At 39.6% G+C, this 24,207-nt stretch overlaps 1 protein-coding gene and 1 long non-coding RNA gene across 3 annotated transcripts in view; one reads left to right on the top strand and one right to left on the bottom strand.

Annotated features, from left to right (window-relative positions):
- The window catches only part of SYT1 (synaptotagmin 1), a 627,530-nt gene extending 604,596 nt beyond the window's left edge, over positions 1-22,934 (top strand). For both annotated transcript variants that reach the window (XM_075551237.1, XM_075551236.1), the window contains exons 9-10: positions 13,443-13,576; positions 19,922-22,934. In XM_075551237.1, the coding sequence (XP_075407352.1) occupies positions 13,443-13,576; positions 19,922-20,128 (341 nt within the window). In that variant the 3' untranslated portion in view covers positions 20,129-22,934. The remainder of the gene's footprint in view (positions 1-13,442; positions 13,577-19,921) is intronic.
- LOC142449908 (uncharacterized) overlaps positions 1-24,207 on the bottom strand; it is a 277,617-nt gene that overhangs the window by 160,783 nt on the left and 92,627 nt on the right. The gene's annotated exons all lie outside the window — the stretch shown is intronic.

Below are 24,207 nucleotides of genomic sequence, written 5' to 3'. Positions count from 1 at the left end.
TCCTTCTACTCCTCAGTGTGCAGCTCAAGCCTGTACTGTGCTAGTCTACCTGCCTGTGCCCATGCCCGCTGTGCACTCTTCTCCACCTCTGTGCATGCGCACATTCCTACAGTTTGTCAAGGTACCAGGGCAGACCCATCTAGTCCGCGTGGCCATGTTAGCAGTGGTGGCTGAAGTTTGGTGGTTTCCCTACCCAACGCCCATCAGCAGGAATGCTTTCCATTTAGTTTGCAATAGTATTTTTTCACTTATGTTTCCTTGCTTCCTCGAAGCACTGTGCCACCATTAGTGAATTAGATCAGTCTTCACTATTTTATGATGTCTCATTAAAATGGGAATGAGTTGTCTCTGTGAGTAGTCACTTTATCTTCTACCAAACATTGCACTGAACTAAAGTAAATTCATTTTTAAGTTGAATGCTCACACAGAAAATTTCCCAGAATATATTTTAATGCTACATCTTTACTATACATGAATCATTTTAAATGATAAAGATTCATCAGCTCTTTAATGTACTCTTTTATAAGTACTTAAATTATTTATAAAGACCCCCATAAGTAAATATATTGCAACTGCAGGGATGGAAATGGGAAATTGTTTGCTCCGAGGACCCTATTACAGTTTAATTATTTGTATACTATTAAGTGATTGGCTAACTGTGAAATAAGACTTACGCTGTAAGTGCACAAGAAAATGCTGCGGTTACAAAGAAACTCTTATTTATAACTCTTAACTCTGCCATCTCCACTACTGCCAAGCCACTTTCTATGAGTTCAAGGGCTTGAGTCTCATTTCCAGGAATCTTATCTGAAGTGGGAAGTAGACATCCTCTTCAAATAAGAATATGCACACTACCAAGTTTAGACAGAGGTGGAATGCTAGAAGCTCTCCATTTGAGAAACTATTTAAACATTGCTTAGTTGCCTCCCAACTTCCATTCTCCCTTCTCATGGTAAGGGCCTTCAGACTCTTGTTGAAGAGCCACTTGGTATGTTCTTCCACTGCCAGCTGTGCTTAACATACAAGTGGGCCTACCCTCAGCTCCAAAGGGAGGTCCCCCTGCTCCTTAGGACTGGCTCTGGGATGAATACCTAACTCAGGCTTAAGCCAGTCTAACTCGTCACCACAGGAATTAATATTGAGCCAGCATTGTTAATTCTATATTAGATAGGGCACTGACTGGGGGGCAATAACAAAGTGGCTCAAAAATTTATTTATTTCTTCAAAAAGAAATTTATATCTCCTCAGGCCCATAGGTAGGTGGTTAGTCTTGTTTTTCTATTGTGCTACTAGAGCAGAGGTTCTCAACCTGTGGGTTGTGACCCCTTCAGGGGTTCAAATGACCCTTTCACAGGGATCGCCCAATTCATAACAGTAGCAAAATGACAAGTTTGAAGTAGCGGCGAAAATAATGTTATGGTTGGGGGGTCACCACATGAGGAACTGTATTAAAGGGTCACGGCATTAGGAAGGTTGAGAACCACTGCTCTAGAGTATCACACTTATATTGTAAGGTAGATGCTAATTCACCATCCTTCTACCACAAATGTGTTTCAGGTACAAGAACAGAGAAAGGAAGGACAAGTACCTTCTTTCTAAGACAGGGTTTATCAACCTATATTCTGATCTTTGGGGCTCACGATTTCTTTTCTGGACAACCCCTGAGTGGTCTAAATGGTTAACACACCAAAGTGGTTGGCAGTTCACTGAAAGTGCTTTACAAGAAAGACCTGACACTCTACTTCTGGAGAGTCAGCTATTGAAACCCCAATGAGCACGATTTTGTTTGGACACACATCGGGTCACTGTGAGATGGAGGCAACTCAATGGAAACCTTTAGTTAAAAAGTATTTGCTGTGTGGGGGGGGGGACATATCCTCTACAGGATAAGCTGTTTAAATAGCACCCCCATCCACCAAGTTCTGGCAAAGATCCATCCAAACATTGTTAAATATCCGCTAGGAGACAAAGACCCCCAGTTCAGAACCATCCTTTTAAAAATATGACAGAGAGATTACACAGGACACTTTCATTTGTATTCAATAGCCACCACAAACTCACTCAGCCACACTGAGTTGTTAGGAATATATGAAGAAATATTTGTAGCTTGGTTACTGTATGCCAAAATCCTATTGCTAGAAGAACATGGATTTTAGGGAAGAACAATTTATGATCTTTGCTACAAAGTCCAATTTCTAGGCCTATCCATCATGTAAGCTTTGCAATGTACACCATTTTGAAATAGGTTTTCAGCCACTTGAAGCTCAGAGCCCTAACTGATACACATATGACTTTCCCTGTCCAACAGTACAGGGTGAAATTTAGAGTGTTTCCATTGAAAAGACATGAAAGGAATATTTAACTGATTGTAGGAAACAGCTGAATTGACAGGGGCAATTCTTTTTTTAAAATCATTTTATTGGGGACTCGTACAACTTTTATCACAATCCATACATACATCCATTGTGTCTAGCACATTTGTGTATTTGTTGTTATCATCACTCTCAAAACATTTGCTTTCTACTTGAGCCCTTGCTATCAGCTTATTCTTTTCTCTTCCCTTCCATCCCTGGCCCTCCCTCCCTCATGAACCCTTGATAATTTATAAATTATTATTTTGTTGTCTTACACTGACGTTTCCCTTCACCCACTTTTCTGTTGTCCACCCCCCAGGGAGGGATTATATGTAGATCCTTATAATCAGTTCCCCCTTTCTACCCCACCTTCCCTCCACCATCCCGGTATCGTCTCTCTCACCACTGGTTCTGAAGGGTTCATCTGCCCTGGATTCCCTGTATTTCTAGTTCCTATCTATATCAGTGTACATCCTCTGGTCTAGCCAGATTTGTAAGGTAGAACTGGGATCATGTTAGTGGGGGGGGGGGAGTATTAAAGAATAAGAAGAAAGTTGTTTGTTTCATCATTGCAACACTGCACCCTGACTGGCCTGTCTCCTCCCAATGACTCTTCTGTAAGGGCATGTCCAATTGCCTACAGATGAGCTTTGGGTCCCCGCTCCCCACCATTCACAATGTTATGACTTTTTGTTCTTTAATGCTTGATACCGGATCCCTTCCATACCTTGTGATCACACAGGCTGGTGTGCTTATTCCATGTGGGCTTTGTTGCCTCTGAGCCAGATGGCCGCTTGTTTACCTTCAAGCCCTCAAAACCCCATATGCTATATCTTTTGATAGCTGGACACCATCAGCTTTCTTCACATTTGCTTATGCACCTGCTTTGTCTTCAAAGTGTCCTTACTTTGAGGAGTACTTGAGTGGAGGCCCAATGTCCATCTGCTACTTTAATACTAAATCTATAAATATATGTGCAAAGATCTACTTCCCAATCATCATATATATATTTACATATGTGCATGCCCGTATTTAGACCTCTATAAATGCCCTTTGCCTCCTATTTCTTTCCTCTATTTCCTTTTACTTTCTTCTTGTCCCACCATCATGTTCAGCTTTCATTTGGGTTTCAGTCATTCCACTCGGTTATTCTTCCCTTGGTCAAACCCTACCAAGCTTCCTACACTCTTCTCACCATCAATTTTGGATCACTAGTTGTTCCCTTGTCCCTGGGTTTGTTAGCAACACTTACTTTCCCCTACCTCACCCTCTCCCATATCCCCCTGGAACGTCCGTTTTCTCCTCCAGATTGTCTATCCCACCTATCTTATCTAGATAGACCTGCAGAGATAATAATATGCACAAAAACAAGACAGAGCAAAACAACAACAAACCAACTGTGGGGGGGGGAGAAAAGCCTGTAAAAAGTTCCAAGTCTGTTTGTTGACCTTTAGGAGTATTTTCCAGTCCAGTCTGATGGGGTGCCACACCCTGGCCCCAAAGTCTATTTTTGGTATTCCCTCAGGACTTCCTTGCTCTGCTCCCCTTGCTGTTCTGTTGCACGCCCTTAGTGTTTTGCCTTGGTGTGGTGGAGTCAGATCAGGCACAATTCTCCAGTGTAGTCCCTGTAGGACTATGGGTCAGTGAGGGACATCGTGTTTCCTAGTGGGGCCTTCCCTATGGTCCTCTCTGTGCATTGGCTCAGAGCTTGGTGGGCCAGCATATGCTCCACTCTCTCTCCCTCCCCCTTCATTTGCTCCCCTGTGCTCTGATTAGACATGTCCCTTTTCCTGAGCTGTAGATTCAGTGCTATCCTCTGATGTAAATTCTTCTGGGGGAGGTGGTGGGGGAGGGAGGTGCCTGTCCACATAGTTGGGATTTGGGAGAGCCAATTGGAGCAATTTCTTACCAAGAATATGTCTTTGATGAAATGGAGAGGCTTTGGTCACAAGGTTCATAGTTAGTACAGTAGTTAAGAAAGAGGACAGTGTAATTATGTGAAATTGGCAAAATGAAAACTGCAGGCATCCTGCGTTATTCAGCTTTGAACTGATGCTTTCTAGTTCTCATTGTAAGCAAAAAGAAAAAAAAATGCCTTTAGTGGTGCCTTTATATCTCACACAAAAGATCACTGCTTACGGCTGGCTGTTTTGCAATTATATTTCTATGAAGTTAGCATAATTTGACACTAGAACTGCCTAAGGGAAGAAGGGAATGACAATGTTCTAGGATATGATATTAGACTATGGAATAGTAATGGAGGAAATTCCCATTTTACACATAAATAGCCTTCTGAAAATTCATCTTCAAGCTGATTTCTCTGAACTCAGAACATATTTTCCCATAGGGATGTTGTTTTTATGCGAGTACATTGCTGCCAAAGTTCTCCAAGAACCGACCCAAAAGAGATGTGTATTGAGCAAGGCTGAAAGGGAAATGCTGCAGGGCAGAGGAGAGGGTCCCTCACTTGTGCCTGAGAAAATCATCAGTAAAAATCTTCAGCTCAGAGTGGAGAAAGCAAGAGAGTACATTTTATTTTACAAGTCCATTCAAAAACACAAACTTTCAAATCCTCTATGAGGAACAGTGATTGTTGTCTATGAATAGTAAACAATAGGTTTTATAGACCAAAAAACAAACTCACTGCAGAGATGAGTCAAATAATTATGCATTGACTGTGAATACCATGCTGGAACTTAAGGATATTAGTAAGTAAGCCACTAAAGTTGCTAATGGGAAGTAGAATATGATCAAATGAGAAATAGTTTGATCAGAGACATGGCAAGAGAAATTGGATTTCTGACCTTGGTGTCTTGGATTAGGCAGAGAAAACTATCAGACATACAACATACATGCAACATATGAGACATACAACAGGAAGTGAATCTGGCAGGATGTGCAGGCTAACTGCTTGAGAGGTAGAGAAGGAATCAAAGATGATCCCAGATTGTCTGACTTTGTTGTCCAGAACATGGAAATGATGGCAGAGAAAAGGTTTGAAGGGAAAGAAGTGAGCTTAGGCGGTTTTCAACTCACAAATAAGAAGAGTGAGGGTGGTTGCAGCATATACGCTGCCTGCATGTTTCTGCAAAGCTTGCCCACTGTGCCCCTGCAGTTGAAATGAAATCACTGAATGCACTTGGTACTTGGTTCCAAAGTCTCCTTCAACAGTTATATTCTTTTCAGGGTTGTATAGCTACATGTTGGGGCTGTGCCCAGCACAGTAGGATTGGTGAAGACATTGGTCCCAGAACCAGACACTTTAGTCAGAAAGTGCTTTGCAGAGAGAGCCAATAATATTGGAAGCATAAGGTTGCTTTGTAGGATGCCTGGGAAAAGCAGTGTAGAGGAAAAAAACCTATTACCTGTGTGTTGAATTAATTTCAAGTGTGATTAGGCTCATAAAATATGTCCTTGACAGGTTCAGGCAAATGGAGGGATAGGGGAAAATAAAGGAGGGTCGGCTCCTGCTTTAGAAGAATGAGGACTGGTTCATCGGGGAGAGTGCCGTAGCACTGCCAGATGACGTATCAAGAGTTATCTGGTAGAGAGAACATCAGGGTTTCTTTTGTTCGCCACCCTCATTTCTATTACCTCCAATGTCAGTTGCAGTGTTCCAGCCAAGCAGGCCTTTGTAAAGCACAGTATGGATACAGAAGGGCAGGATTTGACCCAATGGGCAGGGCTTGACCCAAATGGCGTATAGGTGTAGGAAATCAAGAACAATGCTTGTTTTTGTTGTTAGGTGCCATCAAGTCAATTCCAACACATAGTGACTCTGTGTACAACAGAACAAAACACTGCCTAGTCCTGTGTCATCCTCACAATTGTTCCTATGCCTGAGTCCACTGGTGAAGCCACTGTGTCAGTCCATCTTGTTGAAGACCTTCCCATTTTTGTTGCCCCTCTACTTTACCAAGCATGAAGTCCTTATTCAGGGCAGGTCTCTCCTGATGACATGTTCAAAGTACCTGAGACAAAGTCTTGCCATCCTTGCCTCTAAGTAGCATCATAGGTGTACTTCCAAAACAGATTCACTTGTTCTTTTGGCAATCCATGGAACATTCAATCTTCCTCATCAACGCCATAATTCAAATGTGTCGATTCTTCTTCAGTCTTCCTTATTCAATATCCAACTTTCCCATGAATTATGAGGCAACTGAAAATACCATGCCTTAGGTCAGGCGCACCTTAGTCCTTAAAGTAACTTCCTTGCTTTTCAACACCTTAAAGAGGTCTTGTGCAACAGATTTGCCTAATGCAATATGTCTATTGATCTCTTGACTGCGGCTTCCATGGCGTTGCTTAGATTGGGACATAAAGAGAATGGGACATTTACCACAGGTTGTTTACTCCCTGGATTATAGTCCGATGAGGTTGCTCAGGCAGTGGGACTGCTTTTCAACCTTCACGACTTCTCACAGACTGAAGCTGACCAAGTCATCATAAAGCCAGGCAAAAAGACCTATATTGTAAACTGTGAAACTGGCCACTGAGACCAAAGCATCCGTATGGTCACCATCCTGGGGTCCTCTGCAATCTCGTTAGCATAACCGAGTCAGTGCTTCCAAGTCCTCAATGCTTTGATTCCAAAGAACAATAAATTGTTTGGCAAATCAAATAATAGGTTTTAGACAATGATTTCCTTACTCACCCTGGATAAAGGAGTAAAGAAAGGACGTTCTATCCCTACATGAAGCCAGAAGGAAGAAATCAAACTATAAAATTGTCTTCTGCTAGAAAAGAGTTAACAGAAAAAAAGTAATGGTAGGGCATATTAATATCACCCTTACTCAATTACCAGTAGCTTCTACCCCAACCTCCACGGCAACCAGAACTGAGGGATTCCTTTTCTCCACTTCTTCATTTATTTTTGCATTAGAAAAGCAGATGTTCCACACATTTTATGTCTGAGTGTATCGACATTAGCTGGCCTTACAAACAGTAAAACTATGACCTTCTGCCGAAAAGTCGATTGCAACCCTTTAGGACAGAGTAAAACTTCCAAATAGGACTTCCAAAGATGTTGTCTAACTTTTTATGGTGACTGGGTAAAGGTTTACAGAGCAGGCCATCAGTTTTATATTCAACAATTGATACACATTTTGCTGAATCTCATTTATTATAAACCCTTCAAAATACCATCAACCTATCCCACTTCCCCCTTGTAGCTCCTGGTTGTATTCCAAGGTTTTTATGGAAGCAGATTGCCACATACAATGGGGTACCCCCCCAAAAAAAATATACTCATTTGTTTTTGTTTTGTTTATGTAAGGGGATAGTGCATCTGGAATTCATTCTACCAGGTCACACTGTTAATCAAGCTTTCTATTTATAGGTTCTGAAAAGTTGCATTAACAGTGTGTAACAAAAAGGCCTGATTTATGGCAAACAGGGGACTGGTTTTCCCACCACAACAATGCACCTGTTTACACAGCCATCTCAGTGTGCCAGGTCTGGGCCACACACAAAAAAAGTATGTCTCTCGTTCCCCATGCACCTGACTCACCTGACCTCACTCTGTGTGACTTCTTTTTGTTTCCACAAATGAAGAGATACATAAAAGGACAGCGATTTGACGACATAGAAGAGGTGAAGATAAAAAAGAGGGAGATGTTGTCAGTCATCCAAACAGATGAGTTTGAAAATGTTTCCAAGAATGAAATCGCAGATTTGACAAATGTGTTAAGTGTAATATAGAGTACTTTGAAGGTGATTAGGTTGTTTTGTTTAGAAAAATTAAATACATAGCTTTTTGGGGGGGAATTCCATTTGGGGGGATCACCCCCTCATCTTTCTCCATGGAGCCAGTAATGGCTTTAAACCACTGACCTTTCAGTTAGCAGCCAAGTGTTTTAACCATTGTACCAGTACCACCAATCTGAGAAAGAAGGGTCAGTAAATCATAGTAGGACTCATATTAATCAAATGCTTCGGGAATAATATTTCACATAGAACTCTGAGTTCTGAACTTTTCAGCTATGTACAATTTGATTTATTGACTTCAAGAGCCAAAGACTATAGGGTATTGAATTAGTTTCTCATCACCCACTCTGAGACCACCATCTGAAGGAGTCATGAAAGAGCCTCTTTCTTTCCTCTTTATCTCATACATGATTAAAATTACTTAAAGTAGGTATGCTTCTTTCTGGAAATAATTCTAACACATGGGACAACTTGGCTCACGTTTGCAGCAAATTAGAAAACTTTCCCATTTGCTAATTGCCAGCTCCAATCCAGCGATGAGATTTGAGAACGTAAGGTTCATAGTTGTTGAGTTAGCTGTTAGCCCTATCTCAAAACTATACTGATATTCAAGAATAATAAAAATGTGGCAAGCACATTTTGAAGTACCATACACTAATTCAATTTTACCTGCACAAGTCTATGATAAAGATATTATCATTTTTATCATGTCAGTGTTGAGGAAATTGAGGCACAAGAAGATTAAGGAACATGTCCAAGACCACCCAGCTAGTGAGTGGCAAAGCCATGATTCAAGTTATTCTAGCTCCAGAGTCTGTACTGGTAAATACCGTACCAACTCTTCTCTTCAACACAGCCAAAGAGCAGTGGGTTTGGGATTGGAGCACCCTAGTTTGAATCATACAAAAACCAACTTTTCTGAAAGCTAGTGTCTTTGCTGGGATTGCTATACAGAATAAAGGAGACAATTTAAGTATTTTTAAATATATATGGCACATACAGTCATCCCTTGGTTTCCACAGGGCCAGGGTGAGGGGAAGGGCAGCAGATCAGTTGCAGAACACCAAAATCTGTGGATGCTCGAGTTCCTTATATAACATGGTGTCGTTTCTGCATATAACCTATGCACATCTTCTCTTATACTTTAAATATTTCTAGATTATTTATACCTAATGCTATGTAAATCGCACTTTCCCACTCCCCATATCCTTTGAGCGGTTGCTTTAAGCACTTAGTTACTCCTTTCTCCCCAATATTTTCAATCCTTGCAGACACAGAGGACCAACTGTACATATAAGGTAACTACGACTGCAAAGAGCTCTAGTATTTTATCCTACTCACCACAGTGGTGAACATTAGGAACAACACCACAAAAACTTGTTATATTGGAAAAGATTTTTCAGTATATCAAATTTCAAGGGTGATTTCATTACAGTATCTTGAAACTTCTCCAAATTATATCAGCTATTATAAAAGAAAGATAATGAAAAAGTCCAATGAGGCTCATTTTAAACAAAAAGAAATTGCAACCTCAGGAATAACATTCAACTGTCCAAACTGAGATGATGAATCTGCATCCCTTGTACCTGCAGTATACTTATTATTGGAAATGAAGAACCTTCTTTCAAGGTGAAAAGTTAGTCATACACTAGTGAAAAATGCTAGGAAGACATCAGCAAAGGGATCTTCCTTCCTAACAAGATTTTAAAAACAAAGCCTTCTCTCTTTTTTTTTGGGGGGGGGGCGTACATTAAAGAAATAAAGAGACGGAAGAATTCTGAATCTTGTGTGCCTGTCTCAATGGTAACAAGGATTATCTAAATAATGAAGAAAGGTGATCTGTCTTTTAATGCACTGGTTTTGGTAAATAAAGTAATTCTACATGAAGATACTGGATTTTTTAGCTGGTGTATCTCCCTGTGCTGTTTACATGTTTTCACAAACTTAATAGATGCTTGGATGCCACACATAATATCCAATCGCTGTATTCAGGGAAAGTGACACCAACAGTCGTGACTCTCATTACAATCTACTTTGTCATTTCCATAAAATTGTGCCCTGTATGCAATCACCAGGATTTCTAAGCCACCAGAGGCTCAGATCTGCTAAAGACAGATCATTTGTTTGCTGAAGAGAATTACCTTAATCTGCAAAGCAGGACACATTAAATTATAGTCCTATACTGCAGAAGAAATTATTCTTGCTTTACAAAAATGTGTGTTTAAAACACATGTGGGACTCATAATCCAGTGGGTATACCTCCAGTTTAGAGGACTCAGTCAGTAATTAGGAAATCAGTAGAAGTTCTAAATCCTAGGGAAAAAAATTAATGAGCTATCCAAGGACTCAGGGCTACCTCCATTGAGGAAAGAGTTCAGGACAAGACTTCAATGCAATGAAAGACCCAGAGGACATGGAAGAAATCAAGGAATGAGTAAAATGGGGAAGGTAGGCTAAGATTTTGGCTTGCTGGGCCAAGATGAGGTAAAATATGCCCACTTTGTTTCAAGCACAAAAGCTGAAAAAGAAAACTATGCCTGAGTGACAACTGGTCTAGGTTCTGATGTAGATGGAAACTTTACCTGCAGAGAAAGAAAAGCAGGTACTTTACCAGCTTTGGTACTTGTGCTGAATCTGCAAAGGGCAAGCACTAACACTACCCATTCACAGCAAACGGAAATTGCCCTTCTCCCAACTCTTTGAGTTTTCTTTTAATATGGTGACATTGTAAAGTACCTCTGAATCACTAGCAAAAGTGAGTTTCTGCTAATAAACAAAACCGATGAGCAGGCTCGTTTCCCATGCACCCCAGGGCCTTTGTGCATGTCTATTTCTTCTGACTGGCACAAGTAACCACCACATCTTCAAATGTTCATGGAGAACGTTCTTGATCATCCTTCCAAAGTTACCCTGTTCTCCCTAAGTTGTTAATTACATCACATCAGGCTTCTTATCAAAATCTGGAAGTCTCTTGTAGGTTTTTTTTTGCTCAAATGATAAATGTAGAAGGATTTTTCTTATCATTCAATGAATCTCAAAATCTACAGAATTGTAAAGTTGAGTGAACAAATAATGTGCTTTTCATGAGAAGACCTATTCCTTATGTTGATGGCAGTTTCAACATACAAATAAAAGCCCATGAATGGGCTTTAATCTATGCAAAGGAACAAGCAGAGTCATGACCACTTTTAAGAATGGAAGTGAGTGAGACAGGGAAGCTAGGTTCCTAAATCCAGATTACACAGGAGCACAATGAAGTGTTCTGGAATTCCCATTCTTTCTGTGTTATCCACAGTTTGTTATGATCCACACACTCAAATGCTTTTTCATAATTCATAAAACACAAGTAAACCCCTTTCTGGTATTCTCTGCTTGCAGCCTTGGCCTTGTTTTGGCTGATTCTATTGCGCTTCTCCTTTTCCTCTTCCCACAAATGTAGTCACCTTGATCCTTGCATATCCCATTTGGTGAGGTACTGGTGTATAATTTCATAACTTTGACCAAAATGTATTTGCAATGAAGAAATCGTTAGCTTGGGAACATTCTATTGTGGGGTCTTCAGCTTCATTTCTGTCACCAAGGCTCTATTTTTCAAGCATTGATCCTTCCTCTTTGTTTCAAACTTTCACTTTCCAATCACTTTAAGTTGGAGAAATGCTGGCGTGTTCGCCTTCCATTTTGGCTTCCTAATGCCAGGTGTTTGCACATTTCATTAGAATGCTTTACTTTGTCTTCTAAAACTGCCCTTAAAAAAAGTTCTGTTCAGACTGGATAGAGCAGAGGTTGTACACTGGTGCATATGGGAGCTGGAGGCACAGGGAATCCAGGGTGGATGATGCCTTCAGGACCAGGTGTGTGAGGGGCGATACTGGGAGAGTAGAGGGTGAGTGGGTTGGAAAGCGGGAACTCATTACAAGGATCCACATGTGATCTCCTCCCTGGGAGACGGACGGCAGTGAAGCGGGGGAAAGGAGACTCCGGATAGGGCAAGATATGACAAAATAACAATCTGTGGATTATCAAGGGCTCATGAGGGAGGGAGGAGCGGGGAGGGAGGGGGAAAAAAAGAGGACCTGATGCTAAGGGCTTAAGTGGAGCGCAAATGCTTTGAAAATGATTATGGAAAAGAATGTACAGATGTGCTTTATACAATTAATGTATGTATATGTGTGGATTGTGATAAGAGTTGTATGAGCCCCTAATAAAATGTTAAAAAAAAAAAGTTCTGTTCAGCGTCACTATTGCTTTCATTAACTTTAGCTACTCTACATTCAAGTCTCTGAGTCTCTTCTGACATTTGAATTATAAATGCATCTTGATTACATGTTTGATCAATTTTGGAATGAAGAAGGTGGTAGAATTCATTTCTTCAACACTGGTTTTAACAGTTTGAATGTAAATGTGAATAAGAAGTGTATTAACTGGACTTCTTTGTAGGTGTACAGATATCATCCTATTACAAAGAGCATTGCACTTCACGCCGGCTCTGGAAGGCCTCTTGTTTGACAATAAATGTGACATCTTTTCTAATAAATGTTCTTATTCCTGGCATCTTAAACCATAGGATTATCTAACTCAGAATGGCTCTTGCCAGTCCATTTTAGTTTAATGTCTAGGACTTCATGTGGTCTTTACGTGATCTTGATGTGGTCCATTTCATTTTTGACAACTTTTAATTTTCCTAATTTCATGCTTCATACATTCCACATTACAATTATTCTTAGGTATTTGTACTTGTTTCTTCTCATTTTGAGTTGCTCTCCGTCAGCAAATGAAGGTCTCAAAAGCTCTACATCATCCACACCATTAAGATCGAGTCTGCTTTGAGGAGGCAGCTCTTCCTGAGTTGACCTGTGAATGCCTTCAAACCTGAGGATCTCATCTCCTGGCACTAATAAGGGACAGAGTTCTGCTGCTATTCACAAAGTTGTCGGTGGACAACCTTTTCCGTATCCCTAGCCTGCTCTTAGTCTGGAAGTTCTTCTGAAACCTATTCACCCTGATTGGCGCTGCTGGTATTTGAAGTATCAGTGACATAGCCTCCAGTATCAAAGCAACATGTAAGCCACCACGGTCGACAAACTGACAGATGAGTCGTGAGTTTAAATAGGCACTGGCAAATGTTATATATCAAAGAGTTTTACAAAGAGCTAATTTACCACTGCTCATTTCTTCCAAACTCAACTGTAAATATTAAGTCATTAGACAAAAGAACTGTCCCATAATTGAGTCTTTCATTACAAAAATTTCTTGGAGATAAAAAATAGAATACATGCTATACATTATTTACCTATTGTAAATTGTTGGTCTCCTCATAAACTTAATTGTGATCTAAATACAGATTCTGGATTGATCCCTAATAGCTTTGCTTTTGTTTTCCAGATCCTTATGTGAAGATTCATCTGATGCAGAATGGAAAGAGGCTGAAGAAGAAAAAGACAACCATTAAAAAGAACACACTTAACCCCTATTACAATGAGTCATTCAGCTTTGAAGTTCCTTTTGAGCAAATCCAGGTAATGTCGAAGATAAGTTTGTCTTTCCAGAAATTTCATTCCTTCAGACCACAGAAAGCAAACACACAATCCTTATAAAACATTAGTAAGGACTGCCATTCTTGTTTCCTTGAATATTTGATGTTCAAGTTACATCAAAAGAGAAGCGATAAAAAGGTGTGCTAGTGCACCAGCCAGAAGCAGCTGCACCTTCTATTCAGTAGAAATAGGTAGGAAAAAGAAAATCAACAGACAAGATTACTAACTAAAAAGTACATCTACAAAAGTTAAAAGGCCAATAGAAAATGAGCATTTATTACTCCCAGGTCATATTATATCCTTCTCATTATATCTTTATAGCCAACAATAGAAATGGGATAAATATACATTGTTGTTGTTAGGTATCATCAAGTCGGTTCCAACCCATAGCAACCTTGTGCACAACCGAGCCCAAATTGATGTTTCTGAATGTTTAAATTCAATTTTCTATGTCTGAGTTTAAATTCTTGTTTGTATAAATATGAAACACTAATTTGCTAGAGAATAATTATTATGAAAGGAACTATTCTACTAAAAGACCTTGTGCTAAGATGGTCACAATAGGATATTACATGTAATCACAATGACAGCATGTATCCTATTATTTAGAGATTTTTAGAAAACTATTTAAATTTTCTCAACTATTTATAATGAAACTGTCAGAATCAGAAGTTCATATCAAATAATTACAGGCTACTTCTTAGTAATCTCTAATAGGTATCAGAGAGGTCAAACTATTTGAAGCAATTTATTTTATTTTTGCATTTGATTAAATAATTTATGTGAGTCTACTTTTTTTAAGTATAAAAGTATACCCATGAATTAGAGGGAAAATGAAAGATACACATATAAAACCAGAGCACGGAATGTGAATTTCCAGAATTTTAAGTCAGCAAATATTGTTCAGTTGCAGATTTCTGCTTTTAGTATATTCTTACAGTATGATATGAGGAAACTACAGGACCCTTCATTAGAAAGGCTAATATAAGTATTTTTATTGTGTGCCTAAGTCCATGTTAAGTACTCTATATCCATAATCTCATTTACTCCTCACCTTATGAGAGGAATCATTATCTCGATTTTGTAGATAATATCAAAATCCCTGTCAAGTGATGTCTCGTCTGCTGACTTTCTTTTCCTACTTATTTCAATGAACTAGAATATGCCCACTGCTTCTGACTGGTGAGCTAGTACCCCTAGTTGACCATTTCCTTCCTGGTATAACTTGAGCATCAAATACGCACATGAAGCACTGGGAAGAGTGCTACATATATAGGAACACTAGATAAATAACCCTAGTCATTATTATGTTGTTTATTTTTCAAATTACTATTTGTATTCATTTTCTAAAGTTTCTGCAACAAATTTCCACAAACTGGGTGGCTTAAAACCAGAGAAATCTATTTTCTCACAGTTCTACAGTCTAGAAGTACAATCCAGGCATTAGAAAGGCTTCTTTCTCTTTCTCTCTCTCTCTCTCTCTCTCTCTCTCTCTCTCTCTCTCTCTCTCTCTCTCTCTCTCTCTCTCTCTCTCTGTCTGTAAATGAAAATATGCTTCATGCCTTTTTCTTGGTTTTTCCCAATCCTTCGTGATCCTTGACTTTTAAATGTATCATTCTAATTGTTCCCTGTGTATGTGTGTGTGTCTCATCTCATATTCTCATAAAGACACCAGTCATACCGGATTAGGGCCAAGCCGAAATGGCCTCATACTAACTCTATTACATCTCCAAAGATCTCATTTCCAAACAAAACCACTTTCACTGGTACTAGAGGCTAAGTTTTCAGTATATCTAGGAGAAGGACACATAATAACCCATAATAACTTTGACCCATAATAACTTTTGATGAAAAAAATAATCTAGCAATAAGATAAAAGCAATGTTTAGATCAGCATTATATAATAGAGCATTCCGCAATGATAGAAATGTCCAATATGGTAGCTGCTAGTGGCAGGTGACTAATGGGCACTAGAAATGGGGCTAGTATGAATGAGGAACTGAGCTGTAAAGTTCATGTAATTTTATTTAAATTCATATAGCCAAGTGTAATTCACAATCATTTTTAATCCCACCACTCTCAAATTTCCTTTCTATAAAACCTTTTTTAAATATACCTTTATGTGTGGGCAAGTTGTACATGCTATTTACTTTGAACAGCTGTTATGTAAATAACTGACATTGAGGAGAACTCTGCTTCCCTTTTCCCAGGCACATGTTCACTCACCTGGACCACTGAATGCACTAGCATACCCTACGACATCTCATTTTCTCCAGCAATTTTTTTGTAATATTTTTTCAGTGATCTTTTTTTTTTGCATTTTAAGACCCTTTCCCTATGGAAACTAGCACTTCCTGGCATCCTCTTTTTACTTCTTCAGAATAATATAAAGCAAGATATTGAGATGAAAAATTCTATTGTGAGGCCGCTTCTCCTTGGGACAATAATTCTGTATCTTTTTTTAAATAAATGTTCTTTTTCCACTATAAATGGCAGCAGATGCAAACATGTTGAACGTGAAGCACATTAAGATGAGGGCAGTGTTTTGGAGAAGAGAACATTGGAGTACATTAAACCAAAACCAATCCCAGGGTCACTGAGTAAATCACAACACACTATCAATGCAATAAGACAGTAAAATTGCTCCTTGGAACTTCGGAGGCTGTAAGTCTTTATGAGAGGAGACATCTTCATCTCTGCCAAAGAGCAACTAGTGGGTTTAAACCTTGTGACTTGCAGCCCGTTGTCTACACCACACCACCGTCGGGGCTCACTGGGGTTCTGTTCTGAGCACATTAGACATGGAAATAAGGAGCATTTGACTACTTTCTTCCTTTTCTGCTAATCCACCCCCCACCCACATACCCACCTCAATACACCCCACCCCAACTCCACTCCTGATTCTTTACCTAATCTTTAATTTTTTTATAAACCAATTTAGTATTTTATACACGAACATAAGAGTTTAAATTTCTCTCATCCTGAGGCTATAGGTTTATCTGACTGCATTGTGTCTTTCTTCATCCCTACAAAATGAAACAAGCAAAATATACTTATTTTTTTCTAAAGCATAAAGAAGGGTTTCAACCTCCAAATGTACACCTGGAAAAAATAATTCAAGGTCTTCACAAGGGTATTTCTTCAGGGGTGCTAATAATCAATGCATTCCAACAAGAAATAAGCACAGCATATTCCAAACTGAAATCCCTATTACCTTTGTGCATAATTCCCTCCCTCATTCCTCTTCCTTGCTCTCTATGATGGCATCCTTATATATTTGGTTAGGAAAGTCCTGAAAGCCAAGGCAATCCTGGATTCAGCCCCAAACAATATCCAGGAGTTATGTGATTCCCTTGATCCTGAAAGCAATCCAATGCTACAGTAGCGAAGACAGGAACGTCTATCCTTTGTTGTAGTGTGTTGCATTGTGCATTCTAAATTCCACTCTCAGAAGTGTTCGTCCTCTCTGTTCTGAAAGTGGAGTATATCGATGGCATATCTCTGCAGATTGAGGCAACAGCACAAATCCAAAGTCCACTCAGCAAAGGACAGTGATTCTGCTGGATCTTCATTGGTCCCTGGATTTCATAATGATTTCTTCTGCTCCTTTAACTCTAGCCACCAGCTCTTACACACTCTGCTTTATTTAAAATTCTTCCTTTATCCTTGTACTCAAGTTCTAAATCATATATTTTTTTAATCATTTTATTGGGGACTCATACAACAATTATCACAATCCATACATACATCCATTGTGTCAAGCATTTTTATATATTTGTTTCCCTCATCATTCTCAAAACATTTCCTTTCTACTTGAGTCCTTGGTATCAACTATCCAAACAAATTTATTATTTAGGAAGCAGAACTAAAACATGCTTTTAGAAATGGTTCTTTCATACTATACCGGTACAGATTTTCTTCCAGGCAGTGTCTTAAGTTATCTAGTGCAGCTGTGAGAGAAATACCACAAGGGGGTGGCTTTAGCAGACAGAAATTTATTTTTTCATGGTTTCCCATTGTCATGAGGTAGATTCGATTCATTGTGATCCCACAGGGTAGAATAGAGCTAAATCATAGGACTTCTAGACAGTAATCTTTATGGAAGCAGACCATCAATCTTACTCCAACCAGCATCTCCTGGGTCTGAGCCACCCACCTTTCCTTAGCACCACCGTGGCAATATCTTATTGTCTAGGCACCTGATGTCTGGATTTAGGGAGCTAGCTCCAGGGCAACATGTCCTCTCTGTAACCTCTGGAGGAAAGTCTTGTTTCCTTTGAACAGAAGCTCCTGGTCTATCTTCACACAATTTCTCTTCCATTTGCCTGCTCATTTGTTTAATCTCTTTTACATCGCAGAAGAGATTGATTCAAAGCACACCTACAATAATCCTGCCTCAGTAATGTAACAAAGACAAACCTTTCTCTAATCATTAAGGCCTAATGGGATTATAACAGGTTATAGAGGTTAAGATTCACAACACATATTTGGGAGAGATCCAATTCAATCCATAATATGCAGATTCGTATTTCAAAAGGTAAATTATTTCAAAACTCTCACCACCAAAAGGAAGCACAATCTTATAATCTTATGTGGCCTAAAAGGTCATTTCCATGAACTGGTGCCAGATATGCAGTGGTGGTGGTGGTGGTTGCCACATGCCCTCGAAATGTTTCTTGACAAAATATATGAAACAAAATAATTATCTTTCTTTTGTAACTACTTTTTAACTTGTAACTACTGAGTTGTCACATTTTATATTCACAATAACCATGGTTGTTAAGTGAAAGTATCAGTTTTAGGGAAAATTCTGGCTTAGAATAGAATTGCTGAATCTGATGGCTTTGGGAATTATAGCCAGAAAAAAAAAAAAAGAATGGTCTTAGCATCAGTACCAGAAATTTCATGCCTGAATCAGAAATGGATTTAAAGGTTAATTCAAGTTGACACAAGTAGCATGACATAGTTTTTATCAAGATCCCTGGAGCAAAGCTGCTGTCACTCATCCTCTCTGTGACTTTGGGCAAGTTACTTAAGCCCCCTGAGCATTAGCAAACTCATCTGTAAAATGCCTATATGACATATATTTATACGATCTATCATGACGATTGAGGTATTGTTAGGTATTATTGATTCCGTTCTGATTCAAAGACCCTATGCACTACAAAACAAACACTGCCTAGTCCTGTGCCATCCTCACAGTTGATTTTATATTTGATCCAATGGTTGAAGCCACTGTTCAACACATGATGTGGAGGGGCTTCTGTTTCGCTTACCCTCTTAACCAAGTACAATGCCCTGCTTCTGGAACTGGATCCTTCTGAACACATATCCAAAGTATGTGAGACAAACAGCCCACCATCCCTGCTGCCAAGAAGCCATCTGGCTGTACTACTTCCAAAATAGATTTACCATATACACTCATGTATAAGCTGAGTTTTTGAGCACATTCTTTATGCAGTTTTTATGGTAAAATTAGGTGCCTCAACTGATATTCTGATGAGCTTATATTCAAATGCATAAGGTACTTGTTCTTCCAGCGGTCGATGGTATAGTCACTGTTCTTAAATAACACCATAGTTCAAATACATCAGTTTGTCCCTGATCTTTCCTGGTCATTGTTTCATTTTCACATGCATCCAAAGCTATTAAAACGCCAAGGTGTAGTTCAGGTACACTCAGTCCTCAGCGTGACTCCTTTGCTCTTTTAACTTTGCACTTTAAAGAGCCTGACTGCGGCAGATTTGCCCAAACTAGTACGTCATTTGATTTCTTGACTGCTGCTTCCATGAGAGTTGGTTGTGGATCCAGGTAAAATGAAATCTTTACCAACTCAGTGTTTTCTCCATTTATCATGATGTTGTTTATTGATCTGGGTTGCGAACATTTTTGTTTTCTTTACATTGAGGTGTAATCCAACTGAAGGCAATAGCCTTTGATCTTCATCAGTAAATACTTCAATAACTCCTTCCTTTTGGCAAACTGGGTTGTATCATCTGCTTATTTCCTTCCCATAGTCCAGGTTCTTGACTTATTTCCCCAGCATACAGATTGAGAAAGTAGGGTAAAAGGATACAGCTCTGAGGTACATGAGACTGAGATAAAAGACTTAGAATAGCTCTGTAAAAAAAAGGAGAGAGAATAATAATAGCAAATATGTCATTAAAAATTGTGAGTATTTTGATGGCAATGATGTAACAATGGCTAAATAGGCATTGGGCTCATGTTTCCAGATGCGAGCCATTTCTCAACTCCAGTAATTGGAAGTTGAGTCTTTTCTTCTCAAGAAAGCTGGGTGGTTCATGTTTCTTCTGTGTCCTTTTTCAGAAAGTGCAAGTGGTGGTAACTGTTTTGGACTATGACAAGATTGGCAAGAATGATGCCATCGGCAAGGTCTTTGTGGGCTACAACAGCACGGGCGCGGAGCTGCGACACTGGTCAGACATGCTGGCCAACCCCCGGCGACCCATTGCCCAGTGGCACACCCTACAGGTAGAGGAGGAGGTTGACGCCATGCTGGCTGTCAAGAAGTAAAGGGAAGAAAAAGCCTTTCTGCGTTTGCCCACATAGTGCTCTTTAGCCAGTATCTGTAAATACCTCAGTGATATGGGTCCTTTCGTTTTTTCCAGCCACGCATTCCTAACATAATTCAGTGGTACTTCAGATCCTGTTTTAATTTGCACAAATTTAAATGTAGAGAGTCCCTGAGCCCCCTTCATCATATCACTGCCCTCAAATCTACTCTTCTTTTAAGCAATATGATGTGTAGATAGAGCATGACTGAAGTTATTTATGGTATCACACCGTTGTATATACCAGTATGCTAAAGATTTATTTCTAGTTTGTGTATTTGTATGTTGTAAGCGTTTCCTAATCTGTGTATATCTAGATGTTTTTAATAAGATGTTCTATTTTAAACTATGTAAATTGACCGAGATATAGGAAAGCTGATAATATATTATATGGTAAATATCGTATCGTCTGCATTCCAGCAAAAATACCAACTTGTAAGGCACTAGCACAGTTAAACAGAGATCTTAAAGGACAACTTAAACCTGAGCTTTCAATTGAATCATTTGAGTACCAAAATATACTGACACCACATAGTTGGTATGTGAATCCAATTTTGTAGAATTCTTTCCGAGGCAAATTAGCATGAGCTGAGCAGCATCCGGGCTGGCCTCAAGGAAGCAAAGCCACAAACCAGAACAGCGTCTGTCTGTACATATTTACAAAGCTAAAACCATGGCTTCTCTCTGACACTCGAGGAAGCAACTGAACTGGAGTCAGTGATTTCATGTTATTGTATCTAGACTAGCACCGTGATGGCGTTTCCAGTGTGAATGTGTGCGTGCGTGCGAGAGTATGTGTGCATACTTGTACATTTGTTTGGGGCTAGGGAGTGGGAAGAAGCTGAGGGGAGAAGTCAGCATTTCTGAGATTTTGCCTATTTAAAAAAGTAAAAAAAGGACTCTCCGTTATCACCTTTATATAAATTGTGCAGCCTGTGAATTCTATTCCAGATTTCACACTGCGGATAATTCTTAAAGGTTTGCACATTAGTCTTTATAACAAAATATTTTATTATACAAAACCAGATCAGAAGGAATGCAGAATATTTTTAACACAGCAATCTGTGCTTCTTACACAAAATTACTTTGTGGTAAACAGTATTGTAATCCCATCAAAAAATGAAAAAAGAATTAGCCATAGTTCTGAATGCACTTCAATTAAGCCAAAACAGACAGCTAGTGATCTTTTTATATGCTCTTTTTACTTAAATAAGTTTTAATTTGTCCTTTAAAAACAAAAGGTGAAACAAAACTAAGAACAAGTTCTAGAAAACTGAAGAAACCTCTTACATATACTAGATGCTCGATTTAGGAGGAGTTTTTAAATGTTTTCAATGTTATTCTGTAGTAAATGGCACTATTATGAAGCTACTAGTCATTCCATACAAGTCTTAAATGACTGCTCTGTGTAACACTGTGATGCCGTGTGTGCTTAGAAACCTAGTTTCCTCAGTGGATAGCACTCAACCTATTCCGTAGTGATCTTGTAACAATACTGCCATTCCCTCTAATGCACTGCCCAAGGTGTGTGTAGCACAAACAGTTCTCATTACAAAGGACCAATTCAGAACTGGGAAGCTATGCATAGGACATGAAAGATACATAGAATGGGGTGGAACACACAGCATTTTGTCAAGCACTGTGCAATATTCCTTATTTTCCCCACTAGGGTAGGCAACCACTTTATGGAAGGGAAGCTTATTATATACCACACCACATCTAGTGCTTTTTCCTCACTTGCTTCTGTGACCCTGTTTCACTCAGTGGCCACCGAGAGAGTAGTGATGCTCTGAAGGAAAGGTTTACCTTCACAGATACCAAAACAAGCTGGAGGAAAACTAAGCATTGATATCATGTTCAGACTTTAAGATATCACAACACATTAAAAACAATAATAAATAAAAAACTCAAAAGAGAATTCGTAAAGGGCTGGCAGTAGGCTTCAGACAGGGGTTGACTGTTTCTTGTCATTATCCTTTCCTCCTCAAAGAAGAGGCAAACCCTTTGGTCTCTCAGTCCAGTTGCGGCAAACCCTTTTGAACTGGGACACATACAAAGAACAAAAGATGTGTGGGCATCTTTTTTTTTTCCCAACATAGAGAATAGGAAATGTACAAGTCATGGCATGAGATTAAATAGTGGTTTTAACAGAACCATTCAAATAAGACTCCAATTTAAATGTGCAAACCCTATGAAACGGAGGGTCTTGATTGACTTTTTAAAAATTCTGAATACCAGAAACTGAAATCTAATTTCATTGTCTTCAGCTTTAAGTTCACACCAAACACCACTTTTAATCAAGTGGGCTCAAGCTGCTGAGGACATATCACTTCTTGCATTAAAGCACTATTAATGCATTCTCTTGCAACACTGCCAGACATGGGATTGTCACCATAGAGTTAGTTGGTACTATGCCATCTTTCATGAGTCAGTGACTGAACCTGACACAAGACTGAGACTCATCCTCAGATGAGCCCCATGTACCTTTCTGACAAAGCTGTGTGAAGTATTAGAATCAATGCTCTAGAAAGATCCTAGTTGCCTTTGTGTATATTTACTGCCTGCTTGAGTGCTTTTGTGTGTGGATTTTCTCTGTACCTTGTAGAAATGTTGGGGTGTTATCTTCTGCCATATGGCTCGTGACCCGCGAGCCAACTACTTTAGCTGTATTTTGCCTTCATTTTTAATGAGGTGGTTTAAATTGCGTTTCACTTTGTGTAGTGAATTCCACAGTAGTTTTCTGATTGTTGTTAAAAATGACAACATATTACATGGATATTCAATAAAAATGTTTTATTTCCTGTTGATGTTGCCGTCTTTCAACTCTTTTTCTTACCTGAGCCTCGTGATGAGTCTGTGGCCTGTGGACTTTGGAAAAGCTTGCACTGAATATCAGTCTCTGAGTCCTGTGTATGAGGAAGGGGAAACAAGACCCAGAGAGGATTTGGCCGTGATGGCTGAGTGTGTCTGGGCAGGTCACTCTGAATGTGTGTTTCTCGGTTCTTGTTTATGCTCCACTCCGCTGGCACACACTTGGGCTTTCAGCTTTGTCTAAATTGTGTTTTCCAGGGTTTTCACTTCAGAGTTTAACTCAGTCACATAGCTTCTGTCTAGGATGGCACTGAAAACAAGATTTTTTAAATCCCATTTTCAGAGAAAAGCATGACGGACACATCAAATTCCTTACCTACTGTAGTAGCTTGGAGAAATGTGTAAACATCTTTCCTCCATTGAGTTAGGCATTTATCCAGTGCCGACTGTTTACCATGCTTTCCCTCAACACTGGAAATGCAAGCAGTGTAACAAGGTACATTGCCCCAAAGGAGCCCAGAGTCTTACAACACACCGTGATGTAAACTTAAAAGCAAGTGTCCTCACACACAGATAGCTCCCCAAGTTTACGCTATGTGTCCTAGTGAAAAGGGTAGCATATGGGATCTTAAAGGTCCATGAGTGGCCATCTAAGATACAACTATTTGTCTCTATTTGTCAGGAGGAGGTGAATAGGAAAGTATCCAAAAGCTCAGAGAAGAAATGGACCTCGAGACATGCAGGAGAGCCAACAGGCATGACCTCATCTGCTTGCCACTGCTGACCTTTCTGACACAAGCCACAGCACATGCTTTGGTTTGAATGGAAGCAAAACGCAAAGCAAACTGAAATTCTTAAAACGGGCAGACTGACTGGATGGAGCACTAAGATCAGGGGCTCCTGAGACTCTTGTCCTGGCATGCTATTTAAGCCTAGAGCAAAGCTAGCTCAAGATCATCTTTCAGCAGAAGAAGAGAGTGGCACAAAAAATAAAGGACACTATCTGTAGTTCAGCACTCTACTGAAAAAAACATCTGTATGCGCTCGAAGGCAACCCTTGCTCCAAGCAAAGCTGAGATGGTAAGGGGCCTGGGAAGCGGAGTGCTGGAAACAGGAGAACCAGAATACATCTCACGAGACTGTTGACACAATGTGAAGACTGCCACCGACATGTTTACATGTTCACAACCCAATCTTCATGGATGTCATGGTCTGCCACCCTCTGCCCCA

Source organism: Tenrec ecaudatus, chromosome 6 (genome assembly GCF_050624435.1).
Source record: "Tenrec ecaudatus isolate mTenEca1 chromosome 6, mTenEca1.hap1, whole genome shotgun sequence".
NCBI classification, from domain to species: Eukaryota; Metazoa; Chordata; class Mammalia; order Afrosoricida; family Tenrecidae; genus Tenrec; species Tenrec ecaudatus.
The sequence above is the reverse complement of the archived record's forward strand: the minus strand, read 5'-3'. Positions and strand labels throughout refer to the sequence as shown.